Consider the following 21,854-nt stretch of genomic DNA (forward strand, 5'->3'; position numbering starts at 1 on the left):
TAAGCATATATATGGAAGATGTTTTGTGTTATTTCTTTTGAGGGGGTGATTATAAATGGTGTTCTGTTCTTAGTTTTGATTTTCAAGTGTTCATTGTTAGTATATAAAAATGCAGTTAATGTGCATTATGCGTGTTGATCTTCTATCCTATCACCTTGTTGAACTCACAGTATTCTTGGAGTTTTTTTTTGATTCCTTGGGAATTTTAAGGTAGACTATTATGTCATCTGCAAATAGGGGCAGTTTTATTCTTGCTTTCTAATCTGTATCCTTTTTCCTTTTTCTTGCCTTATTGCAGTGGCTGGAACTTCCAATATTGTTAATACTGTTAATTGTATGTTAAGAGTGGTGAGAGAGAACATCCTTGCCTTGTTCTCAGTCTTAGAGGCAAAGTATTCAATCTTTCACTATTAAGTATATTATTAGCTATAGGTTTTTTTGTAGATGCCCTTTATCAAGTTGAAGAAGATCCCCTCTATTCCTAGATTGTTGAGTTTTTATCATGAATGGTTTTATCATGTTGGATTTTGTCAAATGCTTTTTCTGCATCAATTGATAGGATCATATGATTTTTCTTAGTTTATTGATATGGTAGGGATATGTGGGTATTGAACCAGCCTTGCATGCCTACAATAAATCCTATGGTGTATAATTCTTTCTATATATTTTTAAATTCAATTTGCTCATATTTTGTTGAGAATTTTTGCATCCAAGTTCACAGGAAATAGCTGGTCTGTAGTTCTCTTTTTTTTTTTGTGCTCTCTGCCTGGTTTTGATATCAGGGTAATACTGGCCTCATAAAATGAGTTGAGAAACATTCCCTCTTCTTGTGTTTTGTGGAAGTGACTGTAAGTTGGTGTTAATTCTTCTTTAAATGTTTGGTAGAATTTTCTACTGAAATCATCTGGACCTGGAGATTTCTTTTTTTGAGTGCTTAGTATGAATTTAGTTACATTAATAGAACTGTTCAGAGTATCTGTTTCATTTTGGCTAAGTTGTTACAGTTGATGGTTTTTGAAGAATTGGCCTAAGTTGTTGAATTGAGTTACTTTCAGTATTCTCTTATTATCTTTTCAATGGCAACAGGTGTGTTGTAATAGTCACTGTTTTGTTCTTGATACTGGTGATTTGTGTCTTCTCTTTTTTTATGTTTGCTACTCTTGCTAGAAGTTTTATCAGTTTTATTCATCTTTTGGAAGAACCAGTTTTTGGTTTATTAATTTTCTCTATCATTTTCCGGTTTTATTGAGTTCTGTTCTTTATTATTACCTTACTTCTGCTTGCTTTGGGCTTAATTTGCTCTTTTTCTAGGTTCTTGAAGTCAGAATTTTGATTATTGATTTCTTTCCTCTTTTCCAGTATAGGTATTTAGTACTATAAAGTTTCCTCTCAACACAGCTTTAGCTATATCCCACATATTGTAATCTGTTGTATTTTTATTTTTATTTAGTGCTTTGTACTTTTTTTTAAGACTTCCTCTTATCTATCCATGGATTATCTAAAATTGTGTTGCTTAATCTTCACGTATTTAGAGACTTCCTTTCTGTTTTGATGTTTAGTATGATTTGCTGTGGTCAGAGAACATACTCTGTATCATTTCAGTTCTTTTAAATTTATGAGGTTTGCTTTTTGACCCAGGATATGGCTCTTTTTAAAACACCAGATATTTAGGAACTCTAGTGTTCTGCCCACTCTATTACCTCAGTCTTCATCAGCATCTCATCTAGAGCTCACATTGCTTGTCTCTCACAGGCAGAGAAAAGAGGCCCAGAGCAGCCTTCTGAGGCCCTCTGAGTTAGTGACAGAACTGGGCCTGAGTCCCCAGAGCCCTGCCTACCTGGACCAGGAACCTGATTTGTCCTCCCCACAGAGCTTTGGCCTTCCTTGACCGTTCCCGTGACATGTGATGAACACACAATGAGGGTGAGGGTGGGGTGAGGGTGAGGTGGGGCTGGTACAGAGTAGTAGCCAGTCCAGGCCCTGTGCCCCTACACCCTCACCTCTTTCTAATGGGGTGGTAAACGAGGAGGGGCAACTCAGATGCCTAAGAAGCTTAGGCCCAAATCTCGGAGACAGCGCCAGGCTGTTGCCCCCCTCACGCAGGTCTGCCGGGCGGCCCGTTCCCACCCTTGCAAACGGTCCAAGCGCAACGCCAAGAGCTGTCAGGGCCGCCGCTGCCAAAATACTGTACACAGGGTTGCCCGCCAGCTGCAAGCAGTTGACACCTCATCTGCTTCCCACAGGACCTACAAGAACAGTGAGGAGCTTCGGTCTCGTATTGTGTCTGGAATCATCACGCCTATCCATGAGCACTGGGAAAAGGCTAGTGTAAGCAGTCCCCCCCAGGAGTTTCCCCCTGCCACTGCCAGAGAGGTGGACCCGCTCCGGATTCACCCACACCACCCACACACCAGCCGGCAGCCTCCCTGGTGAGTACAGAGCCCCCAGTGGGCAGCCCATGCTTCTGCAGAAGAATTCCAGTCATGACTCTCCTGCCACTTGCCCTCTTCTCTGGCCCCCATGTGTCTTCAACAGAATTGTCAAGAGTCTGGTTGTACAGAGGTAGAAAATGGAGACACAAGTGGAGCAGTGCATTCTTGTACTGTACTGCCTGACTACCCAGTGTCTTAAGGCTGCCTATCCCCTTTCTAGAGGCACACAGAGCTGCTGAGTCTGCCCAAGGGGCAGTGCCTCTGGGGCTGTGTGCAGACTCAGGGTTGCTGCCCAGGTGATTTAGTTATTCATTCCAGACCTCTTTGTCTGTGCAGGGCCCTGGACCAGGCTGTTTGGGAAAATGCAGAAGTACTTTCCCGAAGGGGGATGTGTTCCCACTGTCTTGCCTTTCATTGTGCATTTCGTTTCACTGTAGTCCCCTGACCTCTTTGACAACTTCAGAACTTTACCAAAACAGCATGGGATATGAGCAAGTCACACCCAAGATCTTTGCAGATTAGAATGGCAGCATTTAGGACTGGAGACTTCCGCTCTGAGGGAGGAGACAAGGACTAGGAGACCTTAGTCTCTGGCTGCGACAACACTTCCCAATTTGGAGTCCGCAGTGTGGTAGCAATGGTGGGGTTGGCAGGCTTAGGAGGAGGGTTCACTGTGGGACCATAATAAGCGCTCCGTAAGTGTTAACTGCCATTGTTATTTTATTCTATTTTGCAATTCTACACCTTTGGTTAGTTTTAAAAAATGGGAAATTGGTTTAATTATTACGGTAAGTAGTAAATTGACAAGTCTCTTTGGCACTCTTGGGAAATATTGGGTCCTGAGGGGAGAGTGGAGAATAGTAAAAAGTGGTTGAAAGGTTGGAAACAGCTGTCTGATCTAACCTCCTTATGGTACAGACAGAAACAAAGGTAAGATGACCTGCCTAAGGTCACCAGACACTAATAAAGAGGCAGAGCCAGCGCTGCGGTCCAGATGTCCTCACTCCCAGCACAGTGCTCTGGTTGTGATGTAACCAGAATAGGGTAACAAGATTTAAGAGTAAGCACTAGACAGCAGTCAAGTTGGGGGAGTTTTTTTAGACCTGAGGTAGATAGTAATTCTCAGTTCTCTTAGACTCATTGCCCATTTCAAAGCAAATATTCTATGAAATCTCTTTTACCCTCTTGAAATGGATGAATGAATTTGTAGATGATCTAACTTACTGAATGCACAATTTCAAAAAGAATCGCTATGAAGTCCTAACTATAATCTAAATGAGAAATAGAAAGTAATTAATAAGGTAATGTGTATTTCATCGTGTAGATGCCTGAGCATAATTACCTTGGGGAAAACATAGACGTTTGCACTTGTATGTGGAATTATCTTGAATTCGACAGTAACAAAAGCTGACATACAGGTGTGTTATGTCAACAACTCAAATACCACAAACTGTGTTGCTGTTACTAACATGACTTTTCTGAAATGGTGCATAGCCCTTAGGAGGATGGCAACAAGATAGTAGATGGACAGTGTTTCTTCAGTTACGTCATAGTTACATTCCTGGAAAACTTTGTATTAAAACAGTATAAAAAATACTTTGTGTTCGTATATAAAATGGTCTTAGACTCGCGTAATTTCTATAGGCTTTACACTTCCATGAATGTCTGACAAGACTTTCGAAAGTTGTGTGGGATGCAGGTGATTCTTTGTTATGTGGAACTCTACTGTGAGTTGTAGAGCATGCAGCTTCTCTGGTCTCTGCCTATAAATGCCAGGGCTTCTGCAGTGGCACCTGGAAGCTGTGCTGTCCTAACTGGGAATCATAGACCTGGAGTCCATAAATATGAAGGCAAAAAATCCTAGCCTTGGAACAACAGAACGAATTAGAAAATCACCATGTTGCAACTCCTACTGAAATAATGTACCTAGGCATGAGTTGTCAGTGGTTGCTAAAACCATTAGGTAGAAGGTTGATGGGAAATGTTATAATGGGTGAATGAGGCTGATGGCACCTGAACCCATAGATCAAACTTAGCACTAAAAGTGGGACAGCCAGACATTATGTGTCTTCTAATATGATGCAGTAGTAATTCACAGTAACCTGAATCTAGATCTAACTCCCAGTTTAAAAGAAGCATGAGGGGGCTGGCCCGGTGTCATAGTGGTTAAGTACACATGCTCTGCTTTGGTGGCCCGGGGTTCACAGGTTCAGATCCTGGGCACAGACCTCTGCACCACTTATCAAGCCATGCTGTGGTAGTGTCCCATGTAAAGGAGAGGAAGATGAGCATGGATGTTAGCTCAGGGCCAGTCTTCCTCAGCAAAAAGAGGAGGATTGGCAATGGATGTTAGCTCAGGGCTAATCTTCCTCATAAATGAATGAATGAATGAATGAAAGAAGCATGAGGGAGAGAAGAACAATTTAAGCAGACACATGGGGATAGATGTGTTACAGCCAAAACTGGAACGTGAAAACTTTTTCCAGGATAAATTGGCCTTGTTTTTTTCATCAAATAAGTGAATGGCGGGGGGGACAAGAGAGAAGGGGGCTATTAAAAGTCATTTCAAGTAAATACAATGTTGGATGTTGTGTGGATCTTGATTCAAACAAACTAATTCTAAAAATCATTTTTGAGATATTTGGGGAAATTTGAACATGGATCAGGTATTAGATAACATTAAGAATTACTGCTAATTTTGTTAGGTGAAATAATTAAATTCTAGTTATGTTAAAAAAAAAAGTCGTCTTTACCTGTTAGATATGTTGAATGAAGTCTTTAGGGGTGAAAAGACATGTCTGGGATTTGCTTAAAATAATTTCACCCTCTAAACGAGTAAGACATTGGGAAACGAGCATAGCTGAAATAAGAATGGTAGTATGTTGATAATTATTGAAACTGAGTGGAAGGCTACATGGGGTTTCATAAATTATACTATTTGTACTATTTTTTGGTCCATTTGAAAATTTCCTTAATAATGAATTTTTTATTAATACCAATCCTTCACAAAGTCTTCCACAAAATAGAAGAGGAAGAAATACTTCCCAGCTCATTTTGTGAGGCTGGTAGTACCCTGATACCAAAGACATCACAAGAAAACTGCAAACCAGTATTCCTTATGAATACAGATGTAAAAATCCTCAACAAGATACTATCAAAACAAATCCAGCAACATATAAAACGGATTATACATCATGACCAAATGAAATTTATCCCAGAAATGGTTGGTTTAACATCTGAAAATAAATCAGTGTAATACATGATATTAATAGAACAAGGACAAAAACCATATGTTTATCTCAGTAGACAGAGAAAAAGCATTTGGCACCCTTTCATGATAAAAGCATTCAGCAAAAGAAAGGAAAGTTCCTCAACCCAATAAAGAGCTTCTGCAAAAAGCCCACAGCTAACATCCTACTTATAGAGAAAGATGGAATACTCTCCCCCTAAGATCAGGAACAAGGCAAGGATGTCTGCCCTTGCTACTTTTATACAACATTGTACATGAGATTCTAGCCAGGGCAGTCACTCAAGAAAAAGAAATAAAAGGTATCCAGATTAGAAAGTAAGAAGTAAAACAATCTCTCTTTGCTGATGACATGGGGTCTTGTGTATAGAATATCCTAAGGAATCCTCGAAAAAAACTTTTAGGAACTAATAAATGAGTTCAGCAATGTGACAGGATACAAGATCAATAAACAAAAATCAATTATATTTCTATACATTAGCATGAACAGTCTGAAAACACTAACATTCGGTTATTTTTGTCTAATCTCAAGATTGTTGGCTTTTTTTAAGTGCATATCCTGTTTTATCCCCTTTGTCCCACTTTTTCATCTCTTGTATTTCCATCGCCTGGACCTGTGCCTTGCACATTTTTGATGAGTTGTCTAATCAGCCAGTGTTTCCCTGTGGGTTCAGGGATTCTTAGGGCTGGGCTCCCACTCTTGAGCCATGTGCTCTCCCTCTGGCGTGGGAGACAGGTGAGTAAATAAGAGTGATAACTGCCATTACAGAGGCTAGCACAGAGATCCTTCATGAGTAGCCTGGGAAGGCTTCTTGGAGGAGGTGCTGCCTAAGCTGTGTCTTCATGGGGAAGAGGAGAAGTATTCTTGAGAAATCCTTTTCGTGTGTCTGAATTATTTCTTAACACTTCTTTCAGGGGGGAGGTTGTTCCCGGCTGAGAGAGCAGTAGGCGAGAGGCGTCAAGGTCTGAAAGCGTGGGACTGTCCCTGAAGTTAGGCTAGAGAAAGAATTCATGTCTGGAATCCTAGGATATAGGAGGACGGGACTAGGTTTTGAAAGGCCTCTGATGCGAAGTACGTGAATCTCTCCATGAGCAGTTGGAAACCACTGAAGGATTCTGATGAGGGCAGTAGTGCCTTTGGCTAAAGAACCTGGTGGGTTGGAGGGGGTAAGGCAGAAGGCAGAGCCTGTCACTCCTGCATACCACTCAGCAGGTGGGACTTGGTCCCCTTCCTTCCGCTGCCCCGCCCACCCCCCTGTCAGAGAGAGAGTATTATATGACAGTTAGGAGCACAGGCTTCAGAGGTTGATCAGCTGGGTTCCAACCCTAACCTTGTAGCTTTACCTGTCTCTCAGTGAGCACATTTAGCCTCTCAGAGCCTTGGTTTCTCATCTGCACCTTGGGAATTATCATAATACCTGTCTCAGAGATTTCTTAGGATTGAATGTGATGATGTCACATGTTGAGTTATTTCTCAGAATATAGTAAATGTTCAGTATGCACTCAGCAGATCTCATTCAGGTAGTAGGCAGAGATGAGAACAAGACTGAAGGTGTAATGAGTAGAGGATCCACTAAAAGAGAGAACCTTGTTTTATTTTTTTAAATACTTACTCTTTACCCTCCAAAAAAGGATTTGGTGCAGTAGAGCCGCTTAGGTATGAGAGTATTGACCCAGAGGGTACGTTAGGCAACTGTGTTTAGGCCCCGGCCCTTTATGGACATTGTTTCCTTTGTCAACATTGGCCACTTTTATCAAGAATGGGGGTGGGCCGGCCCCGTGGCTTAGCGGTTAAGTGCGCGCCCTCCGCTACTGGCGGCCCGGGTTCGGATCCCGGGCGCGCACCGACACACCGCTTCTCTGGCCATGCTGAGGCCACGTCCCACATACAGCAACTAGAAGGATGTGCAGCTATGACATACAACTATCTACTGGGGCTTTGGGGGAAAAAAAAAGAAGGAGGAGGATTGGCAATAGATGTTAGCTCAGAGCCAGTCTTCCTCAGCAAAAAGAGGAGGATTAGCATGGATGTTAGCTCAGGGCTGATCTTCCTCACAAAAAAAAAAAAAAAAGAATGGGGGTAACTGCCATTTCTTGGCTGTCTACCATGTGTTGACCCCTGAACCAGATGCTTTCCTATATGGTTTCTCATCTTCCAGACAGCCCTACAAGATGATCAGTGGCATCCCTACTTTACAGGAGCAGGAGACAGTGGATAGGGAGGTAGCATAGCTTCCCAGCATTATCGCCGTGGGAGGTGAAGACTGGGGTTTACCCCTATCTGGGTCTGACTCAGAAGCTTTTGCTTTCCCCACTGCACCCTTCAGTTTTAGTTCATGTAATAGTCAATTTGTGTGTACCAGTTCACTGTAGTGAGTGCCCACTGATAATGGAGAAAAATCCATCCACTTCCACCCTCTCAGTTAGGTCTATCTCAAGCAAGCCTGTCTCCCAGGACTAGGACTTGAACTGGATGAGATGATTGGAAGAGGAGGTGGAATGTTTAGGAGGCTTTTTGTCAGCCGCTAGCAAGTTGACAGCCCGCCAGGTCTTCCCTCTATGGTCACCTCGCCTCCCTCCACCCCCACTCCTTGCCAGTCCCCTTCCTCTGTCAGCACAGAAGTCTATAATGACATTGATTCCTTTATTATAGCCTCCACCACCATGTTGCTGGGCAACCAGGCGCTCAAGACTTGCACCTTTTTGTTTTTCCCTCAAATGCCTGATTTGGGGGTGAGGCCTTAGGGCAGGAAGAAGGGAAAGAGTAGCACAGCAGCGGGCCCATCTGGCTGTGGCGGGGTGTTAATTACCCTGTCACTGAACAGCCTTGGCTCGTGCTCTGTGTAGGAGAGAGCAGCCTCTGCCCCTTCCCACAGGACACAGTCCTCTGTCTCACCTCTCGCCTTCCACACCCCCATCTTGCCTATCCCACACCTGGAAACCTCCAGATGCAGACCGAAGATGGGATGTCTGCCTTAGTGCATAAAGAGATTTGCTTCCCTGAATGTGTGGTGACATGTGTCCGGAGCTTATCAAAGAGTACTGGTCTGCTGATTTGATGCTGGATGCTTCCAGGCTAGGAGTGTAGATGGAGAGGATATTCCACTGTGATGGAGAATTGAGGGTGAAAAGTAGGTCTGTGCTACTCTTGAGATCTCTAGGGAAGAATTACTGAAAACAGCCCATCTGTAAGGGATGGTTTTTTTTTTTTTTATCTAAGCCTAACTCTTTTTGTGTTGTCATTACAACTCTAACCCATTTCCCTTTGCTCCATCTGTCCTCAGTCAGGAGACTGTATGCCCCAAATCCTGTTGCTTGTTTTGAGAAACCAGTTTTTCCTATGCTTAACCAGCCTTGCTAAAAATAAACCCTTAGATATAAAGCTCTTATGTCATTCAAAATTCATTTTCAATCCCAGTCAGTCTGTATCTTTACTTATTTTTTAAATGCTATCAATATTTTGTGGTCTACATTCTCTTTTTAAGATTTCATCATTCATTTACTAAAGTGCTGAACATATCTTTTTTAGTATCTGATATTTTATTACTGATATGCTACGGTTTGCCTAACCTCCATGGGGTATTTCAAGCATGTCCAATTTTTCATTTGAAATAGTATACTATGAACATCTGTATATAAATTTTTCTTTTACTTCCTAGAGTTACATTTCTTATGCTAACGGATCTCAAACTTTTTGGTCTCAGGAACTCTCTTGCACTCTCAAAAATTAATGAGGAGCCCAAAGAGCTCTTGTTTGGGTTATATCTATCAATATTTATCATATTAGAAATCATAGCTGAAATTTTTAAAAGTACACATTTATTCATTCATTTAAAAGTAGCAATAAACCCATTATGTGTTAACATAAAATAGAAATTTTATAAAAATAACTATTTTCAAAACAAAAAATTTAGTGAAAAGAGTGATATTGTTTTACATTGTTGCAGATCTCTCTAATATCTGGCGTAGAAGACAGTTAGATTCTCATTTCTGCTTCTGCATTTAGTCTACAGGTGATAATTGTTTTTGTGGAAGCCTTAATACAGGTTGTTGGAAAAGAGAGGAGTAGTTTAATAAATCTTTTCAAATAATTCTTCTTTGCATTCCAGTAGTCGCACTTTATCCTCAGTTTCATTTTCCTGTGGTCAACCTCACTCCGAAAATATTAAATGGGAAATTCCATCGATAAACAATTTGTACGTTTTAAATTGCACGCCATCCTGCGTGGCATGATGAAATCTCGTACCGTCCCACGCCATCCTGCCCAGGGCATGAATCACCCCTTTGTCCAGCGCGTCCATGCTGTGTATGCTACCCGCCTATTGGTCACTTAGCAGCCGTCTTGGTTATCAGATTGACTCTGGTGGTATCACGATGCTTGTGTTCAAATAACCCTTATTTTACTTAATAATGTCCCCAGAGTACAAGAGTAGTGATGGTGGCAATTCAGATATGCCAAAGAGAAGCCCTAAACTGCTTCCTTTAAGTGAAAAGGCGAAAGTTCTTGACTTAATAAGGAAAGAAAAAAAATCACATTCTGAGGTTGCTAAGATCTACAGTAACTTTTCTTAGAGTTTGTTGTTATAATTGTTCTATTTTATTATTAGTTATTGTTGTTAATCTCTTACTGTGCCTAATTTATAAATTAAACTTTATTGTAGGTATGTATGTATAGGAAAAAACATAGTATATATAGCCTTCAGTACTGTCCGTGGTTTCATGCATCCACTGGGTGTCTTGGACGTATCCGCCATGGAGAAGGGGGGACCACTGTACACCAAAACTTGACAAGTGATAGTTTCTTTAAGAATTAGTTGCAATATAGAATCTGAATCTATATCAGTACATTATTACATTAAAATCGACTGTTCTATCTGTCGTGCCCTTTGAATGGATCTTTTTTACCCATGCGTGAAATTGGAATATCACGTGTTGATCATTTGGAAAATATTGGTTCACTGAGATGTACAGATCTGCTAAACATTGGCACATTTTCTTACACAATGTCAAAGAATCACAGTCAATAAAATCACAGATCTCGTCAGCATTAGTACTGAGAAGCCATCAACCTAGTGGTGAATAGAAATTTCCAAATTGCTATTTTCATTTGAAAGCTTGAATTTTATGATTGGCAACATATACCGTCAGTTGTTTTCCTTGAAGTAAAAGGCTCACATTGTTTTCACGAAAATGTCTACTATGTAGCCAAGTCTGAATAACCAGGGTTTGTCTGTCAGTCATTCCTTCAAGTAAAATACGTTTTTCATGAAAAAATGGTTACTGCAGCTAGCGATTTCAGCAGCTGCACAAGTACTTTTCTTTGAGACAGCGCTACATTTCTGTAGGCAAAAAAAATGCTTTATGCATATTTTCCATTTTATCACACAGAACATTAAAGAGAAGTGTACTCAAAGATTGCTATTTTAGAACGCTTGGTGATTTTTACTACTTCATCAGGATAGTCTAAAGTGAGACTGGGTGTGTGTAGGGGTGGCTGGTGAGAGAGGACTCCGTGCCTGCAGGTTTAGTGCTGCCGCTCTGATTGATGCCAGGGCATCAGCAGTTTCACTCACCGTTACTTTTGCACCATCAGTTCAAATATCAACATGGTGAAAAAAGCAAATAGCTTCTAACATGAAATAGTTTTGACCTCCTGGACCCCCTGAAATGAGAGTCTCAGCAACCCGCCCAGGGCTCCATGGACCAGATTTTGAATCTTCTTTTTTTTCATGTCTGCAAGCCATTTGGATTTACTCTTTTGTGAATAGTCTGTTCAGGTCTCTTACCCATTTTTCTATTGGGTTATCTTGCCTTTTTATGATTTGTAGGCATTGTTTATATATTCTGGATTTAAGTCCTTTGTCAGATATATGTGTTACAAATATCTTTGCTCTGTAGCCTGCCTTTTCACTCTGTTAATGGTGTTTTTTTTTTTTTAATTAAAATGTTCTTAATATTTTATGTAATCTATCTTATCAATGCTTTCTGTTTATGTTTCATGCTTTTGATCTGTTTGAGAAATCTTTGCCCTACCCCAAGATCATGGAGAATTTCTCATATATTTTCTTCTAGAAGCTTTGTTGTTTTACCTTTTATTTAGATATACAGTCCATTTGACATTAATTTTTATGTGTGGTACAAGATAGATTCATATTTTACCATATTGATATCCAGTTGATCCAGCACCATATTTTGAAAAGAATTATCCTCTACCTATGCTACCTTAATAATTCAACTTTCATTTTTCATTTCTTGTGAAACTTATTTCCTATTAAAATTTGCCCTTGGGGCTGGCCCAGTGGCATAGTGGTTAAGTTCATGCACTCCACTTTGGCAGCCCAGGGTTCACAGGTTTGGATCCTGGGCGCAGACCTGCACACCACTCATCAAGCCATGCTGTGGCGGCATCCCATATACAAAATAGAAGAAGATGGGCACAGACGTTAGCTCAGGGCCAATCTTCCTCACCAAAAAAAAAAAAAATTTACCTTCATTCTTTTCCTCTTGAAACCAAATAATCCTGATCTGTTTGATTTTTTCCCATGGAGGCAAAGTTAGTTCAATAATATTTATATAGCTACTGTTTATTGAGTGCCAAGTATTTCAGACAACATCCCAGGCATTTCCTCCACATGCTCATATTTAATCTTCTCAACCCCATGAGATCAGCTATCCCCATTTTACAAGTATATTTCACTTGTGCTGGCACGTGAGGGGAGAATAGGTGAATGTGAGCACCAGATCACAAGGGGCCTTATGTGCTAAGGAGCTGGATTTGAGCCTGGGGTGATGGGAGCCATCAAAATGTTTTGGGTAGAAAGTTATCTAGTTGGGACTCTTTTAGCCATTGACTTTTTTTCTTTGCAGGAATCCCAGTTAGATTCTGACAACTAACATGGTTAATATTTATTGAGCCCTTACTGTGTGCTGAGCACTTACATTAAGTGTAAAATCTCTTTTAATCCTCATAACAAGCAAACGAGGTAGGTGCTGTTGTTATTCCCATTTTTATAGAAAAGAAAGCTGAGGCACAGAGAGGTTCATTAACTTGCCTAAAGCGACATGGCTCATAAACATTGGAATAGGATTCAGCTTTTAGTATTTCCTTCTTTTGACACATGTATCAGCAATTGCTTCAAAAGAAACTATGTTGGCTTGGAGTGTTCAAGACAGAGAAAGCTAGTGTGGTTGGAGCACAGTAAACCAATGGGGTAGGGTAGAAAGATGGGAGATGACACCGTAGGGGTAAGCACAGGCCAGTTCATGTAGAGCCTTGGGGTCGAGATCAGGAGCAGTGGGAAGCCACTGGGTGTGTTTAACAAGGGAGGGACTTCATGTTATTTACATTTTTTTTTTAATCCCTCTGGCTTCTTTGTAGAGAATGGGGTATAGAGGGACAAGAGTAGAAACAGGAAGACCAGGTAAGGGTCTGACACAGGCACTCTGGCAAACAATAATGGTGGTAGGTGCTGATAGACTAGGTAAATGATCTGGCATTAATTCAGAAGTATACTGGGGCCGGCCCCATGGCTTAGTGGTTAAGAGCATGCGCTCCGCTACTGGCAGCCTGGATTCGGATCCTGGGCGCGCACTGACGCACCGCTTGTCACGCCGTGCTGAGGCGGCGTCCCACATACAGCAACTAGAAGGATGTGCAACTATGACGTACAACTATCTACTGGGGCTTTGGGGGAAAAAGGAAAAAAACGAGGAGGATTGGCAATAGATGTTAGCTCAGGGCTGATCTTCCTCAGCAAAAGGAGGAGGATTGGCATGGATGTTAGCTCAGGGCTGATCTTCCTCACAAAAAAAAAAAAAAAAGAAGTATACCTGACAGGACTTGCTGATGGGTTGGCTTAACGAAGGGAAGAAAAATCAAGGATGATGCAAGGGTTTTTTTAGCCTAAGTCATTTCTAATTTTGGGCTACCATAGCTAACGCTTCAGTGAACATTTTATGCAACTTAGAGCTGATCTCTGAATATTTCCTTAGCATGCATTCCTGAAAGTAGAATTACTACATTAAGGACTAAGCCTCTTTTTAAAGATTTTGATACATATTTCCCAGTCGCCCTCCTAACCAGTTATATTAGTTGGCATTCCCACTATATTGTGATGTCATTTCCCTATCCTTGCCATTGCTGGAGTTAGTCTCGTTTTTCTTTTAAATTATTTGGAAAAGCATTGTGGGGAATCAGAATTGTCCACCTTAAAATATGTCTCTTTACCTTGATTATTTTCAAGAACAAAAGACTCTGAAAGAAACTTTGTTTCTTTCAGAAACACTAACTGTCTAAAAGAAATTTAAGATGGAAGGCCTGCCCCCAGGACAGGCCATCACCATAGATAACTCCGGGTATTGGTAGACTGGGAGGGTCCTTGCTACGCCCATGTGCTTTTCCATCTCCATGTGAATTTCCTTCCTCCCCTTTGAAGTCCCAAACCACTACCCCCAACATCCTCCTTTGTCTTTAGCTGAAGATGGTATTTAAGATGAGAGCCTCTGCCGTTTTGTTGAGTTACCCAGTTTTTCCTGGGTCTCTCCCATGTATACATGTTATAAAGCTTTGTTTGATTTTCTCCTGTTATTCTGTCTCATATCGTTTTAATTCATAGCCCAGCTAGAAGGACCCAGAGAGGGTAGAGGATATGTCTTCATACCCTACAGCATCATCCCCATAATATTTGTAAGTTAACTGAACCCAAATTCAGTTCCTTGTTGTAAGGCTGGGGTCCCGATTCCTCACTGGCTGGCTGTTGGCTGGGGACCTCTCTCTCAGCTCCTTAAGACCTCCTGTATTTCTTCTCACATGGCCTCCTCCATCTTCAAAGCTAGCAGCAGCGTGTCAAGTGCTTCTCATACTTCAAATCTTCCCTTCTGCCTTTTCTTCTGCCATCAACCAGAGAGAGTTCTCAGCTTTTAAGGGCTCGTGTGATTAGATTGGTCCACCCAGATGATCTCCCCTTTTCAAAGTCAATTGTGCTATATAATGTAAAACAATCACAGGAGTTATTTCTCATCACATTCACAGGTTCTGGGGGTTCAGGGGTGTGGAGTCTTGAGAGGGGGCCATTTCTAGAAATTTTACCAGAGTCTACCCTCTGGCCTCCCAAATGTGATATACATTCCCCCTTGCCCAAGATTTTCAAGAGTCTTATCCCATTACTGCATCAGCTCAGTCTAAAATCTTATCTAAATCTCATCAGCTTGAAGGACCCAAATCTCACCCTCTAAATCAGCATAACTAAATGAGCACAACTCCTTTCTGTCTGTTGACCAGAGAAACAGGTTGTATGTTCCTGTCATACAGTGGTAGGACAGGCAAAGGGTAACAGTTATTGATTTCTAATACAGAAAAAACTATATGCACAGAGGTTATTAATTACAGTATTATTTCTAGTTACACACACCAGAAGCAATATCAATGCCTACGGTATAAGATGAAGTAAGTTTAAAAAATTTGCTTCACTTGAGTGAATATTACTTGGCCATTAAACATACTAATAGCAAAGACAACTTGGGAAATAGGGGACATAGTGGAGGAAAACACGAATCTAAAATTATGTTTATAATATTTTAATTGTATACAAACATGCTAATGAAGGAAGACTAGGAAAGAATAGCAAAAATCATTAAAGTCAGATTGTGGGTCACATTTTCTTAAAATTTTGTAGTATAATTTATGCATATCTTTTCTCTTTTTCTTTCTTTTCAAAATCTTTGTTCACTTTGTCTAAATGCAGTATTTCCCAACAGTTCTCAGTCCCTGATTCACCTTTGAATTCATAGGATATCCTCAGAGTGGGGAAAAGGAAAGGTTTAGTGCCCTGCTTGATCTGAGCACTGTAACTGGTGCTGTACATGTGTATGTACACACACTCTTATCTATAGTTATCCATTATCTCCATTTCCCTACTCCTGGATTTCCACACTTGGCAGAACAAGGTAAATAAACCCAGATCACCAAAATTCCCCAGCTGAACTTGTACCCTGACTGGGAAACAGCCTGTTTGTGCTCCTCAGACCAGCAGAGTTACATCACCTGGGAGCTTGTGAAAAATGCAGTCTCAGGTCCCACCCTTAATCTTCTGAATTGGAACCTGCATTTTAACAAGATCCCCCACCGATTCATGTGCACATTACAGTTTGAGCAGAACTGGCCTAGGAGTTTCAAAAAATGCTGTGAAAACCCACCCGGGGCTTAGGGTCTGGAAATCTTCAGGTCGTTGCTGCTGGGTGCTCTGTGAAACCACAGCAAGCACTCCTAGAGAAGCCTCATGTGCAGATTGAGAGCTTCATGTTCACACCCAGCAATCCCCTATGGGTGCAAACCAGCTGCTGTGTTGAAGGCAGCCGTATTGGTGTTCTGTCCTGGTTAAGAGCTTGGGTTTAGGAGTTCTAGAGTAAACACACTCCATCCTGACTTTCCCACTGACTGCAGCTATACAGAATGCATGGAGTAGCTATGTGAGAACTCTGAAGAGTAGTGGCAGGTAGATTGGAGAAGACCAGAGTTTGAAGTACCACCAAACTGGCAGTGAATTCACCATTGTCCTCCTTCGGTGTTCTCCATTTTGAACTCAAGAAAGCCCAAAATGAGGAAGTGGACATTGGCATGAACAGAGAGCACTCCAGGAGAGCCCTCCAGTTCTAGCTAAAGGAGCGGGAAAGGGATCTACTACTAATGCCCAGAGAGAGTGGAAAAAATATCCCGTGTCTGCTCTTCCTTTTCTCCATTTTTCTGTACCCGAGCCTGTGACAGTCCACAAACACCTAAAACTGGGGGAGAAGAACCTTCCTTTCCGGTAAGAAGACTTGTCTCAAGAGTATGGGGTGAACCACTGTTGCGTTTTGTCCTCTTTTGTTCCTCCCATCGCTTTACATAGGCATGTGGACACAGGCATAGTCATGGAAGTACATGGCAGAGCGTGATAAATAAAGCCCCAGCTTTCTGGCCAGAGGACCAAAAGGAGCCCCAGGGAACTGGAAAGCACCGAGGAGATCACAGAAAGGGAGAAGCTCAGAAAGCAACCCCATAAAGTTGTTTATGGACTCTTGGCCTTACCTGCAAACTATACATAAGTAGATCTGTTCCTAAATATCATACCAGAGACTTTGAGAACAAAAAACTACAGGTTAAGATAGCCCACTACAAGGTCTCAGACTGACCACTGGATAGCACATACACAGTAGAGAACTGAACAGCACTGCAAAGACTTTGAAAATGGTACTGATGTTGAAACCAGAACTTGGAGCCCAAACTCAGCTGGGTTGATTGCCTGCTAAAACAAAAATATTAGGATTCTCCCAAAGTCTCCTAACAAAATGTTCAAAATATCGGGGAATACAATCCAAAATTACTGGGCATACAAAGAACGAAGAAAATTGCAGCTCACAAAAAGACAGTCAACAGATGCCAATATCAAGATGACATAGATGTTGGGATTACCTGACAAAGACAGAAAGCAGCTATTATAAAAATGCTCCAAGAAGTGAGGGCAAACAGTCTTGAAATGAATGGAATGATAGAAAGTCTCAGCAAAGAAATAGAAGATATAAAGAAGAACCAAATGGCGGCTGGCCCTGTGGCTTAGCAGTTAAGTGCGTGCGCTCCGATGCAGGCGGCCTGGGTTCGGATCCCAGGTGCGCACAGATGCACTGCTTCTCCGGCCATGCTGAGGCCGCGTCCCACATAGAGCAACTAGAAGAATGTGCAACTATGACATACAACTATCTCCTGGGGCTTTGGGGGAAAAATACATAAATAAAATTAAAAAAAAAAAAAAAAAAAGAACCAAATGGAAATTTTAGAACTGAAAAATGATCAGAATAACCTCACTGGATCAATGAGTATCAGAATGCAGATAACAGAGGAAAGAGTTAGTGAACTTGAAGATAGATAATGGAAATTATCCTGTCTGAACAACAGAGAGAAAAAAGATTTAAAAATAAACAGCTTCAGGGACCTGTGGGACAATTATAAAAGGTCTAACATTGGGCCCTCAGAGTCTTAGGAGAGAAGAAAGAGTACAGTACAGAAAAATTATTTGGAGAAAATAATGGCTGAAAACTTCTCAGATTTGGCAAAAGACGTAAACCTACAGATTCAGAAAGCTCAGCAAACCATAAATAGGATAAACCCAAAGAAGTCCACGCCCAGACATAGAATCAAACTGCTGAAAACTAAAAATGAAGGGAAAAAAATCATGAAAGCAGCTGGGAAAAAACAACACATTGCTTACAGAGGAATTTGAATGATTGTGGATTTCTCACCAGACACTGGAGATCAGGAAGAAGTAGACTAAGATTCTGGAAGTGTGGAGAAAAAGGAATTGTCAACCCAGAATTCTATATCCAGCAAATATTTCACCTTTATTTTTGAAGGATATTAAGATGTTCTCAGTGAAAGGTGACTAAGTTCGTAGTCAACAGATCTTCTCAAGAGGAATTGCTAAAGGAAGTTCTTCAGACAGAAGGGAAGTGATACCAGATGGAAAACTGGAACATCAGGAAGAGCAGTAGAAATGATAAATGTCTGAATAAATAGACTGTTCTTCTCTTGAAGTTTCTAAAATACGTTTTATAGTTGAAAGCAAAAATTGTATTTCGGTGTATGTAGATGTAATATATGACATCTGCAACATAAAGGGAGGAGAATAAAAGGACCTGGGTATGCTGGTAAGGTTTCTACTTTCCACTTTAAATGGTAAGATACTGTTTCTAAGTAGACTGTGAAAAGTTAAGTAAGTATATTGTAATCCCTCAAACAACCACTGGAAAAAACATACAAAGTGATCTAGTGAAAGACACTAAGATTCAAATTGAATTTTAAAAAAAGAGGAGACAGAGAAATGAGAAACAGGGAACAATTGGAAAAGCAATAATAAAATGGTAGATCTAAATCTAAATGCATCACATTAAATGACATTAAATGTAAATGATCTCAACACACCAAGAAAAAGAGCACAAGTTTTGAAGTTGGGCAGACCTGGTACGAAACCTGTCTTGGCCACTTACTGCCTGTGTGGCCTTGTGCAAGAAACCTTGCTTCTTGAACCTTGGTTTCCTCATCTGTTAAATAGGAATAAGAATCATACATACTCAGAAGGCTGCTGCAAAGATGAACTAAAATAATGTATATAAGGAGCTCAGCACATCCATCTGTTAAACAAGTAGGGGAGATACATATTTGCTCATATATGCAGAGTATCTTTGGAAGGACATTCAAGAAACTGATGTTGTTAGTTGTCTGTGGGAAGACCTGGTAGCCTAGGAGACAGCAGTGAGGGGGAGATTTTTTTACTTTTAAGGGTCCACCGTCTCTTATCTACAATTCTGAAATCAAAAGAGTTCTGAAAACCAAGTTTCTTTTCATAAAATTGGTGCCAAACCTTGTTTGGGAGCACAACCCAACCTGAAGTGGCATGAAGCTCCTTATATATTCATTTATCCCACTTACTTGTGAATACTCACTCATTTTGCAGAAATACTAGGGTACTGGTTACAGGGTGCTGCTTGGGAGTGTTACACAATACACATTAGGTGTGCCCATCTGACCTTTATAAAATATGGAAAAGTCCGAATTCCACAACACATCTAGCCTAAGGTTATAGACCTGTGTATCCTTTTTTATTCTTTAATTTTGAAACTGGTGAATGCATTGCCTATTTAGTAAATAAAATTTTAAAAATTAATCTTTTAAAAACTAAATTTAGCACAGTGCCTGACACAGAGCAAGCTCTCAGTAAATGGCGGCTGCTGTTATTCTCTTCTTCAAGCCTTTCTTGTCAACAAATCTGTTCATATCCAGTACTACTTTCACCATCATGGAGACCCTGTGAGTATTACAACTTAGATTTTACATCTTAAAAGACTGAGATGCAGAGGTTTGTGACAGACCTCTGCCAGCCAGCTAAGCTAATTCCCTATCCAGAGTCCAGGCCCATCTTCTGACTCCCAGTCCTGAGGCCCTTCCAGTTCACTAGACCTCAGCCGTTAGAATGATGTCACCTGGATTTGTGTGCCCAAAAGAGGCTTGTTTTTATCAAAGAGGAGAAGGGAACCCATAAGGGGGAAGTTGTGTGGTCAGGATCACCCTCAGATCCCTTGGAGGGGCCCCTTATGGAATGGGGACATACTGCCCATTGGGCCCAGGCAGTTTTGCCTACAGGGTTGGTTAAAACACTCTTTCCTTCAGTTGATTACCAGATGAAGTCATAGGGGCTTGATTTCAGAGACCATGTACAAAAATTACCTTTTTTTGTAAAATGCCCAGAACCTCATTCTGCACATCCATGACTGAGACTATTTTAAAAATGGATTCTAAGCAGGTACATCATGAGGTCACAGAAGTGTGCATGTGTTACAGTGCGGCTGTGTTGAGTGTGAACCTAAAGGATATGCTGACAATTTCAAGTACACAAATTGTAGAAGAGGGCCTCGCAGCTGCCTTTCTAACCTCCATTGTTCTCTGTTTTTCCTCCCCTCCCCATACTCTGTGACCCAGGAAAGAAAAATAAAGACAGCTGCATGTGTCAGGAGCCGTCAAGGCTCTCTTCTCCCAGGCATTTTTATAGCCTACTAGAAGCCCCTTCTGTTTGCTGCTCTGTAGGGATAGGTAAGATGCTCACTGCCCTTTGGCACCACCTGGTCTGTCCAGTAAGGCAGAATGTTGGAGGCCACCAGAAACTTTGACTACCAGCTCCACGGACCATGTTTTGGGAACACTAACCTAGGTCAGGAGAAATTTGTTCCCTTGGAAACCTAGCCACATCCACCTAAATCACAATACCGTTTCCATTGCATTAGGTAGAACTGACTGGAGAAGCACCTACATTTGGATTTTTTCCCAGTTGTTTAATTAATGGCTTCTTACTTGTAAGCTTAGATTAGCTGCTGTTTACAAGACTTTCCTGAAGTCTGGGAGGAACTCGAGGTGCCCCAGAACTGTCAGGTTTGTATTGTTTCCTGGGGCTCCAAGCAGATTCCAAAGCATGCTTTTTCAAACACTAAATTTTTTTTGTTTTATTGTATCTGTGTCCATATCCTTTATAGAGAAAACCAGGAAGGTATAAAGAAGAAACTCACCACCCAGGAAAAACTGTCACTGTTTATATTTCAGTATGCTTCTTTCTAGTTTTATTTATACATACACACCCACACATACATTTTTCACAGTTGATTTCCTAGGCTATTGATAATCCTCTTTCCCCCCACAGTTAACACTAGAGCATAAGCATTTTTCCACATTATTTTAAAATATTCTAAGAATGTTTCCACAACTGCATTTAGGGATATACCATAATGTGTCTAACTGGTCCCCATTTAGGCCAATCCAGTACCCTTGATTAAAGTCTTTATGGTGATATTTTTAATTTGAATTCTGTATTCTTTCCTTAAGGTAGAAACCTAGACGTAAAATTATTGAATCAAAGAATATAAAGATATATAAGAATTTTGAAAGATAGATATATTTTGTGTGTGTATATATTATATAGGATGGAATTGCTCTCCAGAAAGCATGCACTCATTTATGGTCCTAGTTCATGCATTCTCAATGAGGACAAAAATTAGTTCTTGGTAGGGGGTAAAAAAAATCTTAGAGATTACATGGTTTGTGGCCCTCCAGTGGGCTACAGTGCATAAACAGATACATAGTAGCTGTGGTATTAAAGCTCCGTGCAGGGGCCACAATGAACAGAAGGTTGAGAAGCACTGTTCCGGCTGTATGTGACCACCCGTCTCACTCCACCCTTGGACGCTTTTAAATCTGAGCTTTTGGTTTGGGGTTTTAGAATAATATTTTTCTGATCTAAAAGTTCTTGGTTCTTTATACAAAGTTTAGGAACTTGAAAAAGGTGTGAATAAATTTCATCTGGAGGTTATCATTTTTATCTTTCTACAGATAAAATTTGTACAGAGATTAGGATTTTCCATGTTTTTAGCTTTGTGTTCAGCTCTCCTCACATAACTGCCATTGTAATATTGTCAGTGTTAGTCTGTGCCAAGGATCACTTTGGAATATCCCTGTGTTATGGTCTCATGCAGGCGTTTCCCCTGTCCCCGTGCCTGGGAGTGAGTGCATTTGTGACCCCATGCACGTCAGGTTCCGGCCCTTGGGCACCCAGGCCCCCGGCTGCTCTGGGACTTTCAATAATTGTCCCTTGTTTGTTTCA

The 21,854-nt window shown here is 41.0% G+C and overlaps 1 protein-coding gene across 1 annotated transcript in view; it reads left to right on the plus strand.

Annotated features, from left to right (window-relative positions):
* The window catches only part of PSMF1 (proteasome inhibitor subunit 1), a 39,462-nt gene that overhangs the window by 15,278 nt on the left and 2,330 nt on the right, over positions 1-21,854 (plus strand). The window contains exon 4 of the mRNA XM_058563032.1: positions 2,244-2,429. Coding sequence (XP_058419015.1) covers positions 2,244-2,429 — 186 coding nt within the window. The remainder of the gene's footprint in view (positions 1-2,243; positions 2,430-21,854) is intronic.

Source organism: Diceros bicornis, chromosome 19 (assembly GCF_020826845.1).
Source record: "Diceros bicornis minor isolate mBicDic1 chromosome 19, mDicBic1.mat.cur, whole genome shotgun sequence".
NCBI classification, from domain to species: domain Eukaryota; kingdom Metazoa; phylum Chordata; class Mammalia; order Perissodactyla; family Rhinocerotidae; genus Diceros; species Diceros bicornis.